This window comes from Ahaetulla prasina, chromosome 2 (genome assembly GCF_028640845.1).
Source record: "Ahaetulla prasina isolate Xishuangbanna chromosome 2, ASM2864084v1, whole genome shotgun sequence".
NCBI lineage: Eukaryota > Metazoa > Chordata > Lepidosauria > Squamata > Colubridae > Ahaetulla > Ahaetulla prasina.
Window position 1 is genome coordinate 116,635,113 of NC_080540.1, and position 18,574 is coordinate 116,653,686.

The 18,574-nt window shown below is 40.0% G+C and overlaps 1 protein-coding gene and 1 non-coding gene across 4 annotated transcripts in view; both read left to right on the plus strand.

Annotated features, from left to right (window-relative positions):
* Positions 1–18,574, plus strand: part of TNPO2 (transportin 2) — a 38,434-nt gene that overhangs the window by 13,788 nt on the left and 6,072 nt on the right. For all 3 annotated transcript variants that reach the window (XM_058166853.1, XM_058166854.1, XM_058166855.1), the window contains 13 exons: positions 2,299–2,421; positions 3,987–4,105; positions 6,729–6,789; positions 7,799–7,967; positions 8,428–8,580; positions 8,735–8,960; positions 9,866–10,037; positions 13,745–13,831; positions 14,120–14,227; positions 14,766–14,924; positions 15,665–15,752; positions 16,824–16,922; positions 17,967–18,062. In XM_058166853.1, the coding sequence (XP_058022836.1) occupies positions 2,299–2,421; positions 3,987–4,105; positions 6,729–6,789; positions 7,799–7,967; positions 8,428–8,580; positions 8,735–8,960; positions 9,866–10,037; positions 13,745–13,831; positions 14,120–14,227; positions 14,766–14,924; positions 15,665–15,752; positions 16,824–16,922; positions 17,967–18,062 (1,660 nt within the window). The remainder of the gene's footprint in view (positions 1–2,298; positions 2,422–3,986; positions 4,106–6,728; positions 6,790–7,798; positions 7,968–8,427; positions 8,581–8,734; positions 8,961–9,865; positions 10,038–13,744; positions 13,832–14,119; positions 14,228–14,765; positions 14,925–15,664; positions 15,753–16,823; positions 16,923–17,966; positions 18,063–18,574) is intronic.
* LOC131193789 (small nucleolar RNA SNORD41) lies at positions 9,617–9,690 on the plus strand. The gene has a single exon (XR_009154039.1). It is a non-coding gene; the product is annotated as a small nucleolar RNA SNORD41 (small nucleolar RNA).

Below are 18,574 nucleotides of genomic sequence, written 5' to 3' on the forward strand. Positions count from 1 at the left end.
CTGGAAGAGAGAGAGAGAGAAAGGAGGGCCGTTCCTCCTTCTTTCATTCTTTCTTCTCCTCCGTGCTTCACCGTGCTGGGCGACCTGGAGCAGCTGCTCTTCAGCCAGATGCTCGTGAGTCAGCCTGCCCCTTCCTTCCCGTGGGGGTCTGCCTTGCTGGTGAAGGTTATTGGGGCTTTTGAGCAAGGGAGGAGGAACGCGAGCACCGCCTTTCGGCTGGCATTCCGGGATTTCCTTTGTTTAGAGCTGGGAATCCTCCTTCCCCTTTGCACTCCCTCCTCCCTCCCTCCTCTCCCCGCAAGCGAAAGAGCGTTTTCCGTTGGAAGAGAGAGAGAGAGAGAAAGGAGGCCGTTCCTCCCTTCTTTCATTCTTTCTTCTCCTCCGTGCTTCAGAAGCTGGGCGTGTGTGCGCGCCTAGTCCCCTTCTGTTCCGTGGCGCTGGAAGAGAGAGAGAGAAAGGAGGGCCGTTCCTCCTTCTTTCATTCTTTCTTCTCCTCCGTGCTTCACCGTGCTGGGCGACCTGGAGCAGCTGCTCTTCAGCCAGATGCTCGTGAGTCAGCCTGCCCCTTCCTTCCCGTGGGGGTCTGCCTTGCTGGTGAAGGTTATTGGGGCTTTTGAGCAAGGGAGGAGGAACGCGAGCACCGCCTTCGGCTGGCATTCCGGGATTTCCTTTGTTTAGAGCTGGGAATCCTCCTTCCCCTTTGCACTCCCTCCCTCCCTCCTCTCTCTCTCTCTCTCTCTCACACACACACACACACACACACACTTCTAAAGTCGATTGGCACAATGCTAAGCAAACACAGCAGTGGGTCAAGGGTGAAGGGCTAGGAACCTGGCAGGTGAAAGGTTGAGCGACATGAAAGGCAAAGACCACAATTGTTTTAAGAAAGAAGCTTTAGCAGGAGGGGGATGGAGGGTGTTTTAAGTTTTGGCAAACAGCCAGGCCAACTGTATTGGAGAAGGTCACACAACTGGCCTTAACATTTTAGCTGCTGTCTTTTCCTCACACTTGGGTTTAATGATATTAGAGATCCTTATTGCCCTGCCAAAAAAAAAAAAGAGCCACCCCAACGTCTATGAAAATTAACCTTCTCTGCCAAGAGACACTGTGCAGGGTATTTTCACTATTGGTGTGCATACAGGCTTAGATTTGTGTTGGGTTCTTAGTGCTTAGAGCACTGACCTTCAGAGGCACCCTGGTCCCTTGGAAGCTAAAGGAGGACTCATTTTCATGCTTGCAGTTGTATTGTCAATTTCTGTGAGACAATGTTGTTGAAGTAACTCACTCACTCATTCATTCATTCATTCATTCATTCCTTGTGTGTCCAATCACACTTAGCCAATAAAAATTCTATTCTATTCTATTCTATTCATTCATTCATTCATTTTATTTTGTCAAATACATATTAAATAATTATATAAATATAAGCATGAATTGAATACATAAAAGGAATACAACTAAAGGGAACATTAGGACAGGGACGGTAGGCACGCTGGTGCTCTTATGCACGCCCCTTACAGACCTCTTAGGAATGGGGTGAGGTCAATACTAGATAGTCTTTGGTTAAGGCTTTGGGGATTTTGGGAAGAGACCAGAGTCAGGTAGCACATTCCAGGCATTAACAACTCTGTTACTGAAGTCACATTTTCTGCAATCTAGATTGGAGAGGTTCACTTTTAAGTTTGAATCTATTGTGTTCTCGTGTATTGTTGTGGTTGAAGCTGAAGTAGTCATTGATAGGAAGTACATTGTAGCAGATAATTTTATGAGCTATGCTCAGGTCATACCAAAGGTGGCGTAGTTCTAAATTTTCTAAAGCTGGGAATCCTCCTTCCCCCTTTTGCACTTTTATTGTTTTTCGTTCAAATAAATATTCATGTTATTTTACTTGGCTCTATCTTTATTTTTTACATTGACCAGTAGCTGCCTCATTTCCCACCCTCGGCTTATACTCGAGTCAATAGTTTTTCCCAGTTTTTGTGGTAAAATTAGGTGCCTCGGCTTATATTCGGATCGGCTTATACTCGAGTATATACGGTACTTGTTTTTGCTTTACTAACTTCATTGTCACCATGTGTTCATTTGTTAGAAATACTACTTGCACTTGGCTTAAGTTGCATGCAAAATAAATGCATTTCTGTATTATTGACAAAGAACACAGATTGTAATGTTTTTCTGCATAGGAGGGAAGGTTTTCTCTCTAGGCTGCAACAGTTCTCAAAGATCCAAGTATTTGAACAGTTGTTGAAGATGGCATTGGATTCATGACTTAAAATAATTTTTCCCCATTCTTGGCAGCACTTATTTGCCTTGGCAGTAGATGAAGATCCTGAGGTTCGAAAGAATGTTTGTAGAGCATTAGTAATGCTGCTAGAAGTGCGAATTGACCGACTGATCCCTCACATGCATAGTATCATCCAAGTAAGTACTCTTGCTTTGAAAAGTGGTCCCTTTAAACGAGGGGTAGTCAACCTTTTTATCCTACCACCCACTTTTGTATCTCTGTTAGTAGTAACATTTTTTAATCGCCCACCGGTTCCACAGTAATGCGCCATGTATTGTCGTCTGCGCATGCCTCTTGCTCATCGTGGATTGGGTTTGGGGGGGGCGCTAGCTACCAGCTCTGCTTGTCTGTTATAGCTGGGTGATGTGGGGGGAGATGCGCGAGCTACTCTGGGACGAGGCTCTTGTTTGTGGTCACGCTATAGCGCCATTTAGTTTCACTTACTTAACTTGAACTAAACTTATGCGCGGGCGATACAAATAGTATGTTTTCAGAAATTTAAATTGCCACGGGGAATTTTATGAAAACATAATAAAAATGTTTTTAAATAATGCTATGAATTTTTTTTTAAAAGTCAATTAAATTAAAAAAAAGGAAACTGCTTCAGTATCGGACAAAACTCCTACCGCCCACATGAAAGCTGGAATGCCCACTAGTGGGCGGTAGGAACCAGGTTGACTACCACTGCTCTAAACCAATGATAGCAAACCCACCACATGCATGTCAGAGGTTATATGCTACAATGTCATGCAGCATTTATCGATACCTGACAACTATTTACCCTGTTGATGTTTATCAAATATAAAGTTTACGATGATTACCAAAGAAACTGAATGAACAAAAATACAAAAAACATGTACACCATCCAGTCTAAAATTTTGTCTACATTGTACAGCATTCTGGAAGTTGATATTTGTTCACCAGTTTTTTGGGGAACAAAGACGAGAAAGGGATAATGTGTAATAGCCACTTGTGTAGCTCTATTGAAATGTTTGTTCTCACTTACTTATGCTACAAATCACAAGCAAATACTTATCAGGTCACTACCAAATACAGGTAGTCCTCAACTTACAATCATAATTGAACCCAAAAGTTCTGCTAAATGTGTGATTAGTTAAGTGAGTTTTTCCCCATTTTGACTTTCTTGCCACAGTTGTTAAATGAACCGCTGCAACTGTTAAATTAATACACGGTTGTTAAGTGAATCTGGCTTCCCCATTAGGTTACAAAAGGTGATCACATGACCCCAGAACACGCATACATATGAGTCAGCTGCTAAGCATCTGAATTTTGGTCACATGACCATGGGGATGCTGGAACAGTTGTAAGTGTGAAAAACAGTCATAAGGCATTTTTTTTAGTGCAGTTATAACTTCGAACAGTCACTAAATGAAATATTGCAAGCTGAGGACAACCTGTATTCTCTATTCAAAAATGAAAATTATTTACTTCCAACTTTTGTTTTCTTTCCTCCCCAAAAGCCTTCAAAATTAAAACCCACAAAACTTCAAGTACAACTCTTAATTCTACAACAGGAGAAATTAATTAATTTTACAAGTCATTAAATATAATGAATGTTGGAGGGTTTTTAAAGAAAATATTTAAGAATGGTCACTAAACGAGGTGTTTTTGCAGCAAACACAAAGCCAAAAATGGCTTCTTGAATCAAAGCTTTTATGTCATGTGGTTTTGTCTGTTGCAGTATATGCTTGAGAGGACTCAGGACAGTGATGAAAATGTGGCATTGGAAGCATGTGAATTCTGGCTGACGTTGGCTGAGCAACCCATCTGTAAAGAGGTGCTGTCTTCACCTCTAGTACAGTGAGTAATTTAATAGCGGCAGTAGTGCCGGTCTACTTTTGATCCATGAGCTTCGTTTTCATGTAGTAAGTGATTGATATTTACATTGTGAAAGTTTGCAGATGATTCCGCTATTGTAGCCTTTCTTAACAGAAGCTTTGTACAAGAAAGGAGGCAAAAAAGGAGGCGGACTAAGACTTAGCTGCCACTAAGCTAATTTGCTTATCTGAGTTTCAACTACGGTAGGCTGAATAGTTTCTATTAAAACTATATATTAAACATATATAGCTTAATGTATATGTTTGTGAGCTTTCTTTAGAGAAACTAATACAATAAACAGAATATAGAAATGAAAATAATTAATACATATTCCTTGGTCTTGAGAAATAGTCTACAACTATTTTATTCCAGATGGCTAGTATCTCTCACCATAAACTAAACTTTAGACTTCACCAAGCCAACTGTCACTGTACTAGTTATTACCGTTTTTTTCGGAGTATAAGACGCACCAGGGTATAAGACTCACCTTAATTTTTGGGGAGGAAAATAAGAAGAAAGCTGATTGGCAGGTGGATCAGCCTCCCAGAATACCCCCAATCAGCTGTTCCCAGAGGTAAATTTTAGCAACAGGTTCCTTGGTTGTGAGCTCTGTGCCTTGCTTTTTTTTTCTGCCTCTGAAAGCCTCCGAAACAGAGCTTCAGAAAAAAAAGCCTCTGAAGTTTTGTTTCGGGGCTTCTTTTCTGAAGCTTCGTTTCTGATGCTTTTTTCAGCCTCTGAAACTTTGAGAAGCTGGGTGGGGCTACATTTGGAGTATAAGATGCACCCAGATTTTCACCCTCTTTTTTGGGGGGAAAGGGTGCGTCTTATACTCCGAAAAAAGGTAATTAAAAAGATGGAACAAGATAGTTGGCCACCCTTTTCTAAGCAAATCTATCTTCATATTTCAGCAAGTGAAATTGAACTTGCATATCTTGATATGCCGTTTAGATTGCTTCTTATAGGACTGAGCATAAGACTTGATTACTCTTTCTAGAACTGGAAAGAAGAAAAATATTTTTAAATTGCCCATCAATTGCTATTGCCCAGCTATTACCAGTTGCCATTGGTAGACTTGTTGTTAGTTGCGAAGTCATGTCTGACCCATCACGACCCAATGGACAACGTTCCTCCAGGCCTTCCTGTCCTCTACCATCCTCTGGAGTCCATTTAAGCTCACGCCTACTGCTTCAGTGACTCCATCCAGCCACCTCTGTTGTGCCCTTCTTTTTTTGCCCTCAATCTTTCCCAGCATTAGGCTCTTCTCCAGCGAGTCCTTCCTTCTCATTAGGTGGCCAAAGTATTTCAGTTTCATCTTCAGGATCTGGCCTTCTAAAGAGCAGTCAGGATTGATCTCCTCTAGGACTGACTTGTCTGTTCGCATTGCAGTCCAAGGGACTCGCAGGAGTCTTCTCCAGCACCAGAGTTCAAAGACCTCAATTCTTTGGCGCTTAGCCTTTCTTATGGTCCAACTTTCACAGCCATACATTGCAACTGGGAAAACCAGAGCCTTGACTATACGCACTTTTGTTGGCAGGGTGATGTCTCTGCTTTTTAGTATGCTGTCTAGTCTTGCCATAGCTTTCCTCCCCAGGAGCAAGCGTCTTTTAATTTCTTGGCTGCAGTCCACATTTGCGGTGATCTTGGAGCCCAGGAAAATAAAATGTGTCACTACCTCCATTTCTTCCCCATCTATTTGCCAGGAATTGAGAGGGCTGGATGGCATAATCTTAGTTTTCTTAATGTTGAATTTCAATCCAACTTTTGTACTCTCCTCCTTCACTCACACCAAGAGGCTCTTTAGTTCCTCTTCACTTTCTGCCATTAAAGTGGTATATCTGCATATCTGAGGTTGTTGATATTTCTCCCTGCAATCTTAATTCCAACTTTTGATTCATTGGTAGACTATTGCCCATCAATTGCTATGTATACCTGTTATATTCCTATAATCATCTCACATATTAATATGAATTTATTGTAGATTTACAGTATTACAGAATTAGAAAGTTAATCCCCTGTTCAGTGCAGAATACACTAAGCATTTCTGATTGTCTCTCTTTATGAAAGAGAAATCACTACATAATGTGATGGCCTATTATCTGATTAACAGTTCTTACAATTATATAGTATTCCTGATTTCTGGCTTGAACCATCTTCTTTGTAGCTTTAACACACTAGATCTGGTTTTCCCCTACGGCAGTGGTTCTCAATCTGTGATTTTAGAGCCCTGGGGGTCCGTGATGCCGTGACTGGGGGTCCGCAAAGTCTTGAAGAAAATTAATCAAATCTTGAGTTACGTTTTGGGCCACAAAAGGTATTTAAAAGGGTCCATGGTGAAGAAGTGGTTGAGAATCAGTGCCCTAGAATGTGTATCACTTTTTTTTAATCAACTCAAGTCTGAATGAACTTTATAATTTACTATTACATACATACAGAGGCCATGATATCTTGCCTTTAAAATTAGTTCAAATGTTTTTGAACTATATCAAGATGCTATTGAAATGCAAATCATACATTTTCATTCCTATTTGTCAAAGCTGCTGTTATCCGTATTGTTCTGGGTCAATTTTTCACCTGTTAACTAATCTATCTCATTTTCTTTTAACAGATTGATTCCTATTTTGGTGAAGGGTATGAAATATTCAGAAATTGACATCATATTGTTGAAGGTATTACTTTGACCATCCAAACAATTTAGGAATACTATGTTGCTTAGTTTCTTGATATTTTTTCGTTTCTGACTTTTTATCACCACTCATAATTCTTTACTAAGCCATGTTAATTAAAATGATACTGTTCTGTGTTGTATAGTAGCTTCAATACTGCTTCATTTTTTATACCATGGTTACTTCTGAACATCCATCCTGGTATAGTGGAAAAAAGATAGTAGACATTTCTATGAAACTGAAAAAGTACATTATCTGTTGCAAAAAATGTAATACACACATATACTGTATTCACATACTGGTCCCTTCATGTCAGTTTTGACTCCTGGACTAGTCCTTGTAGTTTTCTTGGCAAGTTTTTTCAAGAAGTGGTTTGCCATTGCCTCCTTCCAAAGGCTGAAAAAGCGTGATATCCAGGGTCACTTAGCTGGCTTTTTAACTAAGGCAGGATTAGAACTCCTGGTCACCCGGTTTCTAGCCTTGTGCCTTAACTACTACACCAAACTGGCGCTCAGAGTTTATATATCGGGTAACAAGAAATAAGTTATCAGCAATAAGTCAGATGGTATGGGTTTTTGCCTCTTAAAGAAAGTTACATTTGTAAATACAAAGAAAAGGCTGATCAAATGCATTTATGGAAATGATGCATGATCTTCAACCTGACAGCAGTGATGGGTTGTTATATTCGTACTGTCTGATCCATAGAAGCATTGTCTGAAGCCTCTTGAGAAACTTGTAGTTCATTCTATCAAAAGTTTAAGTCAGCATTTTAAAGTATTTTTATAAATTGATTTCTCACTATTCAAATACAAATGGCTGCAAGTGAACATTATATCCATGGTCTTTATTAGTTTCTTATATGAATTTATTCTATACAGAGGGTAACTGGGTTTCAGAATAATTCTGGTCTTTCATTGAAGAAGTAGTGGGATACTATACAGTGTTTTGTTTTCCTAGTAAGAGAGATTCCCTATCAAATGGGATTCCATAGGCTCTCTCCTCTCACTTACAGGGTGATGTGGAGGAGGATGAAGCTATCCCAGATAGTGAACAAGATATCAAACCTCGCTTTCATAAATCACGCACAGTTACTCTGCAGCACGAAGAGGAACGGTTGCAGGATGAGGAAGATGGAGAGGATGAGGACGATGATGATGACACACTGTCTGACTGGAATCTGAGTGCGTAGGGGAATTAGTATTAAACGGTGCTCTAGGGATCGAGAGGAGTAAAAATGCCAGGGATGTGGATTCTGGGAGATAGTGCACATGGGTCAAATGGAGAGAGTGCTGTGCTACGACCATTTTTAAACTTGAAACTGTAGCCCTGTGTAGGTGAAATTGTTAATGCATTTTCTACTTTGCTGTTATATGGAATTGGATGATAATTAGAGGTAGAAAACAAGTTTTACTGGGAACCAGTTGATACTCTTCTTTGTGGCTGCCCTTTTTTTATTCTAATTTTACATCATCTTGGCAGAAGAGCATATACTTAATTTTCTAATACATACTGTTGAATTTATAAATGAGTTTCTGACATAACAGGGTTTAGCGCAGAAGCTCTTTGTACTTATTGATGTGAAACGTTTTTCTCTTTTCAGAATTTGTGTCATTTCTGCCACATGGCCCATTTCTTTTGCAGGGAAGTGTTCGGCTGCTGCCCTTGATGTGTTGGCCAATGTCTTTCGAGATGAGCTCCTCCCACATCTGCTCCCACTACTCAAGGGGCTGCTTTTCCATCCTGAGTGGGTCATCAAGGAGTCTGGAATCCTTGTCCTAGGAGCAATTGCTGAAGGTGAATCCTGAAGTTATTAACTTAAACCAGAATTTATTTCTACTGAGGGACATTAGTGATCACTTTTAAAAAAGCATGGAATTGACAGTTTTAATAAGTTTGCCTGAGTGTGTCTAGTCTAGATCATGTACTAAAATCATCTTTTTCATTCTAGGCTGCATGCAGGGCATGGTTCCTTATCTTCCTGAGCTGATTCCCCACTTGATCCAATGTCTGTCTGACAAGAAGGCCCTGGTGCGGTCCATTGCCTGCTGGACCCTGAGCCGCTATGCACACTGGGTTGTAAGCCAACCCCCAGACATGTATCTCAAGCCTCTGATGACAGAGTTGCTCAAAAGGATTCTTGACAGTAATAAAAGAGTGCAGGAGGCTGCTTGCAGGTAATCTGCTCTTGGAATGCATCAGTTATCTGTGAAGGACAGCATTGGAGACTTACGTTTTTTTCTTTATCGACACAAATATGCTTTCTTATTTATTTACTTATCTATTTCTTGTGTTTCTTTTAATTTGTAATCAAGGTGGCTAATAATTAAAATACAAATAAAACATTGTTGATCCTTTACCACCCACAATTCTCTCTGCTTAAATGTAGAATTGTCTGATTATTATTATCTCCTGGGCTTGATAGGGAGCTTAAAAATGCTTTAAAAAGGTATCTGGAAACCTTGAGCTTCCATCTGTAGCCTTGAATAAAACTAGGATTTGTAGCATGAATGGATTTTTGGGAAACATAAGTGCTGCATAGGGTATTACATATGGTAATGCTCTTTATTCCTGGCAGTTTGGCTTGAGATCATGACTTCTGTTTTCCGTTGTACAAGCAGCTGTTTGACACTGGGTTCTTGGAAGAGCGAAGCCTCATTTTGCCTGCCTGTTACAATCCTGAGAAAGAAACACTGGGAGAACAATAATTGTTACATTGCTAGCCTGCACCCAGAATATATGGTTTGTGTGGGCAGGCCACCCATATCCTGAAGCATGTCTTTGCTACAAAACTCCCCTTGTAAGGCTTTCTCCTGTTATCTTGAGGCTTTCTTTGGATATGATGAAGAATTTGATGATTTGAGCTCTATCACATGATGAGTTATGTATTCGTACTGTCTGATCCAGAGAAATGCCCTTATATTTCAGATCAAAAAGTGTTATTAGGCTAGCACAATAAAACTAATTTTTTATCCAAACTGAAACAATTATTGGGTTGACTTTTCATTTCTATCTGTCCGCTTCCTGGTGCTGTTATCCTTTGGGTTTGTATTCGCTTCTTACTGTCATTTTTTTTTTTTAGTGCTTTTGCCACCCTTGAGGAAGAAGCTTGCACAGAATTGGTCCCATATCTCAGTTTCATTCTGGATACTTTGGTTTTTGCTTTTGGAAAATACCAGCACAAAAATTTGCTGATCCTGTATGATGCAATTGGCACTCTGGCTGATTCTGTTGGACACCACCTCAACCAGCCGGTTAGTACATTTTTTCCTATTGGCAGCAGTGTCAGCAGAAACTGCTAGCATTCAATGACTGTGATTAGTTGAACTGTTTCCCTATTTCTTCCCACTTGAATAAAATGCTATTAGTGCCAGGATTTTTGAATATAGGCAAATCCAGATTTTGAATTTTTTTGGGTTTTCTACTCAATAGGATAACATTAGGGGGAAAGGAATCTGCTATTTACACCTGTTTTCTTTAAAACAGAAATCCCTAAATTAAATGTTCTTTCATAATAAAATTTGATGGTAGTATAGGTAGGGCTCTGACTCCAACAAAAGAGTGCAACATTAGTGGGGTGCCTCTTTTACTGCTCTTGGATTTCCACCAAACCTGTTTCCTTAATGCTAATGTCCCACAGATGGGATTTCTGGGAAAGAAAAGCAGATAAATGTTCAGTTCATGACTGTTGATGCTCTTGACACTAAGAGATTTCCTAGTGACTAGAAGAACTTGATGGAAAAGGTTAGCTCAATGAAAGAGATCTTACCCTTTGTGCAGAAAATTCCACACTCAGTCTTTGGCATCTTCAGTTAAGGGATCTCAAGGTGTAGTCCAGCTTCTTAGGTAGAATAGATCAGGATTATGCAGATTCTGAGATAACAGATAAATATTTAGGGGGGGAAAAATCCCCCCTTGAATCGAAGAATCTTTTGGGGCACCAGGAGAGAATGAATTTCAGAGTTCTTCCACATCAAAACAAAAACAGAAAACAACCTCCCCCTAATAATTAAGATTAGATTATTTATATTTATGGTGAGTTTAGAGCAAGAAAAGAGCAATGTTGTTGCCAGTACTAAATAAGTGGAAGTTAGAAATCGTTACTGTCTATTGCAAATCATTCAGAGATCAAAGTTTACCTTTAGCCCATCCTGAAAAACAGGTAGCCCTCAGCTTGCAATTGGGACTGGAATTTCCATTGTTAAGCAATGAGATTGTAATACACGACTGCATCATTTAGAGATAGCACCCCTGCAGTCTCGGTTGGCATCATTAACTGAAGCCCATAGTCATTAGGTGAGGCAATTTCCTGCCAACTTTCCACAGTCAAACACAACAAAGAAGCTAGCAGGAAGTGGCAAGTCCCAGGCAGGCAGGTAAGTGGTTCCTAACGGATGAAGGAGAGACCCAGAATGTATGGAGGAGGGTCAGGGAGAGTACACAAGATTGCAGAGAGGGTTGGGGAGACAGTGCATGAGCGGCACAGGATGGGGAAATTGTATGAGGATGTGAGAGGATGCATAAGAGGTGCAATGTGGGTTGAAGATGTGTGAAGGTGCACAAAGTTGTGCAAGAAGTCTGGGTTGGAAGGTGCAGAGGAGTGAGTTGGAGAGAGTGCACAAGGCGGTGCATGAATGGTGCATGTCAGGAAGGTTACAAAGGGTATGTACAAAAGTCAAGGTGACAGTTGCTGTGGATGTACAAGTGACCACCATGGCACAAGTAGAGAGGGCTGAGGAAGGGTTTGCAGGAGATCTATGACCTTCCCTCCTGGCTTCCCCATTGACTTTATGGGGAAGCAAGCAGGAAAGGTTGCAAATGATCACATGATTGCAGTGTGCTACAACTGGTTGTTAAGTGTGAACTGGTTGCCAAGTGCTCAGGTTACAATCATGTGACCATGACAGTGCTAGGAATAGCCAGAACTCCGAGGACCAGTCATAGCCATCTGTCGTGTCCCACTCCTCCGCTGACGGCCGGGTCAGGGAAATCCGAATCAGGCGTGCCTCTGCAGCTCTGCCAAAGTCCTAGCAAAGTCCTCAGGGCAGGCAGGAGACCAGCAAGTGACTTCAGCAAGATATGTTTAGACTTTGCCTGACTCAGAGAATGCCAGAAAGCAGGTCCTTTATATAGGCCATGGGGTGTGGCTCCATGACTCAGCACTTATCCAGGCCTGCCCCTCCCTTCCTTCTGTTGCCTCCGTCTATCAAGTCTTCTGACGCGAGGGTCACTCCAGTCTGCATCTGTTGGCAATTGACCTCCCTCATGCTCACATGCTGTGGAGGAGGAGGGTCAGGAGAGTACACAAGATTGCAGAGAGGGTTGGGGAGACAGTGCATGAGCGGCACAGGATGGGGAAATTGTATGAGGATGTGAGAGGATGCATAAGAGGTGCAATGTGGGTTGAAGATGTGTGAAGGTGCACAAAGTTGTGCAAGAAGTCTGGGTTGGAAGGTGCAGAGGAGTGAGTTGGAGAGAGTGCACAAGGCGGTGCATGAATGGTGCATGTCAGGAAGGTTACAAAGGGTATGTACAAAAGTCAAGGTGACAGTTGCTGTGGATGTACAAGTGACCACCATGGCACAAGTAGAGAGGGCTGAGGAAGGGTTTGCAGGAGATCTATGACCTTCCCTCCTGGCTTCCCCATTGACTTTATGGGGAAGCAAGCAGGAAAGGTTGCAAATGATCACATGATTGCAGTGTGCTACAACTGGTTGTTAAGTGTGAACTGGTTGCCAAGTGCTCAGGTTACAATCATGTGACCATGACAGTGCTAGGAATAGCCAGAACTCCGAGGACCAGTCATAGCCATCTGTCGTGTCCCACTCCTCCGCTGACGGCCGGGTCAGGGAAATCCGAATCAGGCGTGCCTCTGCAGCTCTGCCAAAGTCCTAGCAAAGTCCTCAGGGCAGGCAGGAGACCAGCAAGTGACTTCAGCAAGATATGTTTAGACTTTGCCTGACTCAGAGAATGCCAGAAAGCAGGTCCTTTATATAGGCCATGGGGTGTGGCTCCATGACTCAGCACTTATCCAGGCCTGCCCCTCCCTTCCTTCTGTTGCCTCCGTCTATCAAGTCTTCTGACGCGAGGGTCACTCCAGTCTGCATCTGTTGGCAATTGACCTCCCTCATGCTCACATGCTGTGGAGGAGGGGGAGGGGTCTAGTTGCTCCGTTTGCCTGGGCATGGAGCCAGAGCTGGGGGCTGGAGATACTTCCTCCTCTTCAGCCTGTCTGGGCATGGAGCCAGGGCTGGGGCCGGGAGGCATACTAGGACATTCCTCCGTGTTCGGAAGCAGATAAGAAGGCCCCGGCTGTGGTGAGATCGGACGAGACACAACAGCCATCATTCATTTCATGCCATTGCAACTTCAAAAAGTAGCTGAATGAATCGTAGGTTGAGAACTACCTGCAGACTATTGAACAGCTGGTGATCTGCCTCTGTGTCAAGTGCATCAGGAAACTGGCCTTCCAGATGTTACTAAACTGCAATTCAAAACAGCCTTCAATTGTGATGGCTGTATGTGTGGTTTACTATTATTAGAAACAACCCAGGTGCTACAGGTTCTTGCTTCAGGTATATATAATGAAAGTTTAACGACAATGTTCAGTTGCTTGGCTCCTTCCTTGTCAGCTGCTTAATCACTTCTCTTAATTTACTTATTATAATCAAAATCTTAAAAGTCAGATGTTATGAATAAGAACTGAAATTTCTCCAGATCTTGTTTTCTCCATCTGCTACTTGTGTTTTTATGAATAGATGCCCCTATCAATGCAATTTAGCATTTGGAAATCTGGTAAATATTAGTCTAAGTTCTAGCTGAAATCCCAATGCCAGAAACATATATGACAAATTAAAATTGAATCCATAATGTACTGAATGATTTTTAGTTCTAAAGATTCTGGACTGATGCTGGCAATGGTTCCAAATGAAATGCGGTTGTGTTCCCTTATTTTTCCCAGGAGTATATCCAAAAGTTAATGCCTCCACTGATCCAGAAATGGAATGAGCTGAAGGATGAGGATAAGGATCTTTTCCCCCTCCTAGAAGTAAGTAGCCAATCAGCTACTAATTATTTGGATGGGTTTTAGTGTCTCAAATGATATGATTAATGTCTTCGTGCATGATAAATTGACCTATCTGATGCTCTGTTTAAAAATAAATGTCTTGCCCTTGTCTGTAGGTCCTGTTCTCTGTAGGGCTACATCTTGGTGTGTCATTTTAGCAACTTGAGAGAAAACTGATATTTATTTTTGTTTTGATCTCAAATTCCTGATCCCAGTACAGAAATGTACGTGCAACATGATCTTTCATGCACTGTCCATTCACTTCTACAGTGTTTGTCATCTGTCGCGACCGCTCTGCAAAGTGGCTTCCTACCATACTGTGAACCGGTCTATCAGCGCTGTGTAACACTTGTGCAGAAAACCTTGGCTCAAGCAATGGTATGGCAGTATTATCTCAGCAGTACCTGAATAATTTGTTCTAAGTTCCCAAAACATGTTTCTGTTTTGTCATCATGGCTTGCTAGTGGATAAGAAGCAACGGAACAGATTAATTCATCATAAAAAATTTTTTGATTTATTAGTTGCCTGAATCTTAGTTTGCCAGTCTATTATTTTAATGTGTGGGTGTACATTTTTTCAATCCAACGGTTATATTTGCTTTAGAGCTTGATGGTGTGGGCTGCATTCTGTAGAACAATGTGGAACAATGTAAAAATTCAAATATGAATTTGTTTAGATTTAATTAAAATATACTGAATAATTATTGTATTTTTAATTTTTATTTGCAATGTCAAAAATTACAATTCAGTGGAAATTTCTGGAGGGCTCCTGGGAGCTGCATATGATCGCAAGCTGTCTTATCTCTTATAGTAGCAGAATTACTCTTTTCAATCTGCTCAAGAAAACTTGAAGTCTAATCACATTACTTTTTTTTTACTTTTTTTTTTGCAATAAATTATTTTTTCTCCACACGTAGATGTACAGTCAGCACCCTGATCAGTATGAAGCACCTGATAAAGACTTCATGATAGTTGCCCTTGATCTGCTAAGTGGTTTAGCTGAAGGTCTTGGATGTCATGTTGAACAGCTTGTGGCCCGTAGCAATATAATGACTCTGCTGTTCCAGTGCATGCAAGTGAGTGAACAACGTTTTATATGTTTGGCTGTTTAGTCCAGAAATAGTTCCTCAAAAAAAATCACAAGGCTTGAATATTAGTCCAAGTATTGCAATAAAAATAGTGAGCTGTTATATAACATATTTTAGTGTGATTGAAAGACTGGCATGTAGGTAGTTCAGAGGAAATATTTTGCATTGCATATTTTTAATTATTTGCTTTATAAAAACATTCTGAAAATGGAAGCTGTAAATACTTTGAAATGGTTACCTCTTCAAGATAATTTTCACAGCATATTAAAGCTATGATGGGGATGGGGAGGAACTGAAGTAGATTAAATAAGTAATTTAGAAATATACATAAGTTTTTATAATTAAGTGAATCCAAAAAAAGCTTAAGAAAACTGGATAATAAAAAAGAATCCAAATAGCTAGCTACAGGTTATTTGTCCTAATCTTCATTGAGCTTAATTCAGCTTTTAATATAAACATGGCATTTTTTTAATTTGAAAAAAATTAATCAGTTGTATGGTAATACCTATAAGGCAAAGTGCTTGGAGCAAGAGCTTAAATAAAGCTGGCACAGGTGATTTTATTTCTGTGTCTGAAATAAAATTTAACCATGTAGCTGATAAATTCACACATTCGGTTCATGCATCATGTTAGATCTTGTACTTCTATAGTTTTGGTCACTTTTTACACAATACTGTGATTAAAATAATAAATAGAACTTTCTTTTCTCATAATTCTTCTCCTCATAGGATACTATGCCAGAGGTTCGGCAAAGCTCCTTTGCACTCCTGGGAGATCTTACCAAAGCCTGTTTTATGCACGTCAAGCCATGCATAGGTAGGTACCCTTTTCCCCTGAGGCCTGCAGGTATTTATGATGATGGTAGCGGTTTCAGTATTGATGCTTTTTAAAATCCCAGATAAGAAAAGCAACACATGTATATTGGTGGGAGAGGTCAGAAGGATATTATGTTAATTGCTAACATTGACTGTATCTGATTTATGTTCCTACGCTCCTGATAAAAGATGATCTTTGGCATTTTCTTTGCCCATCCTAATTCATAATTATTGGGACATTTTGAAAAGTACAGATTTCAGATATTTTCCTTTCTATTCCACTTAAAAGAATCTCCCATTAGATAAAAGAAAGTTCCATTGAATGCAGTATGTTAACAACTAGTTCTGTTTCTGGCTTTAGTGAGAAAAAGGATTAAAAAGAAAATGATAACTGGCCCAGCCAGTTTTGTGTGGGCTGAGGACTCAAATATGGCAGATACACAACTGATCTCTATTCTGGGTTTTGTGCTGCTAACATACAGAAGTAGATTAATAGCTTAAAGAAAGGGATGATTTGATCAGCTCAGTCATTAGCTTTTAATAAGTACTGTAATACTGAAGGAAGGGGAGGGGGGGTCTGCCAAATCAGTGGCTAAAATTTTAATAAAGGTGATGCTGAAGTTATTTACACATTTGAGAACTTAAATGGAAATGTTAAAGACAGTTGTTGTTTAGGCTAAAATGGAGCCCTTTCTACCAACACATTTATTGGAGTTTGACAAAAAGGATTTTAAAAATTTACTGCTTCCAGATGAGTGCTAGAAAATCAGTAATCCAAATATTATAAATGCTACTTCTAATGTTGTAGTTGAATACAGTAGGAGTTCAAATTCAAGTATTCTGTACTGATATTTCAGAACTAAGGCTAGGTTTTCTTAAAATAAAAGACAGATTAATGAAACATCTGAATTTTGCCAGTCCAGATCCAGAACTATCTTATTAAACTAAAATCTAAAACAGTGATTAGATTGTCAGTTTTTTCTATACAGAATATTTAATAATGGTTAGTTGCAGTCTGAGTGTTCTTTATTGTGTGGATAATCAATGCTGAGTAAACATATTTTCTCTTTAGCTGAATTCATGCCTATCTTAGGGACCAACCTGAATCCAGAATTCATTTCTGTGTGCAACAATGCTACTTGGGCAATTGGAGAAATATGCATGCAAATGGGTAAGTGTAAAAAAGTGTCCCCACAAATATGGGTGAATAGACTACTATAGCACTTCGGAGTTGTATTCTTTTCTGGTTTTTATATGAGAACAATGTCTCTTTGGCATTTTAGGGTGATAGGCTTCTTGTTGCTTAGGTGATGTATTTCTTCATGAAAGCTATTGAAGTTGTGCTTTTTGATGTTTAATTCTGTTAGTTCCCCAATGACATTTTCACTCTCACAGTCTTGAGCCATTGATGCAACTGTTGTTAAATGATGGCTGTGATATATTGTGATAATTTGATAATATAATTTGTTGAGGTGCTGTTCCAGTGCATGGAGGCTGTGTGAGCCTCAGTGGGAAGAAACTAATGCAAATTCAATGCCACAAAGACCAAATGGCTGTTGATGTTGAAACCATCTAGATATGGGGACCTTACATCTTTATTCATGGATGGAATGCATTTATCCATTCAAGAGTGATGAAGCTCTTCTTGGACTTAGGAAACCAAAATGGGCATTCTCTGGGTCCCATTAATAAACTGTGCCATTTGTCAGGAAGCATGCATTTTTGTGTCTTGGTGTCTGATACCTGAAATGGTGGACTCTTGAGATCTGAGTGGCTCCCACCCTAATGGCATTCTGGAAGCCCTTAAATATCAGGGTGTTCTCCTATGCTTGGGTTAGCTTGGATTGAACCCCTTGCTAGATGTGCTTGCATGGTTTTTGAGGGTGTACATCCAAATCCCCCATGTTCATTTGTTCGATTTTAACATTGTGAGTCAGCCTAGAATTGGATGGTGCCAAAATCAAATAAATACATAAATAATAGCATCAATCTGTACTTTATCTTTAGTTGTGGCCTAATTGTAATAGGACCCTTTTCGTATATTTGATTTCTAGCCTTAAATGGTGATCTTAAGACTGATACAAGCTTAAGCTTTTCTGATCAATGAATCAAAATCATTTTTTTCATGCATGAAGAAGCAGCAGGTTGTTAAATTCAGATACGGAATCTAGATTTCTACAGTTAGGCATGACTCAGTTCACAATTTTTTTACCAGGGGCTGAAATGCAACCATATGTTCAGATGGTGCTGAATAATCTTGTGGAGATCATCAACAGACCAAATACTCCTAAAACTCTTCTGGAAAACACAGGTGAGTGGGCATTCTGATTCTTGTATTAAATGCATTTTCTGCCTAGTGATACCTATGATTGTTTACCAACTCATAAATACAAATTTATTAATTTTGATTAGACTTCATGGGCTTAATATGACTATCATTCAAGATTATGCTTTAACCACCAATTGAGAAGAAAATGAAGTTGATAATCTTTATGATCAAATCCAATTGGAAAAAAGCAGAACATAAAAGCAAGATTTGTTGCTTGTGATTGGAGACTGGAATGTCAATGTTGGAAACACAAAGAAAATATTAAGCTGAAATGAAGCAGGGGACCAACTTATCAATATCTGCTGTTCTAATCATTTCATGGCTGTCTTCAAACAATGGAAATAATGCCTCTGTAGATAGATATTGGTGTGGGAAAAACGCCTGAAAATACTACTCACAGTCAGTAAAAAAAACTGGTGGATCATTGAACAAATCAACTCAAAAGTTATCACTCAACCAGGCTCAAATTATCCTACTTCAGACACATTATGCAA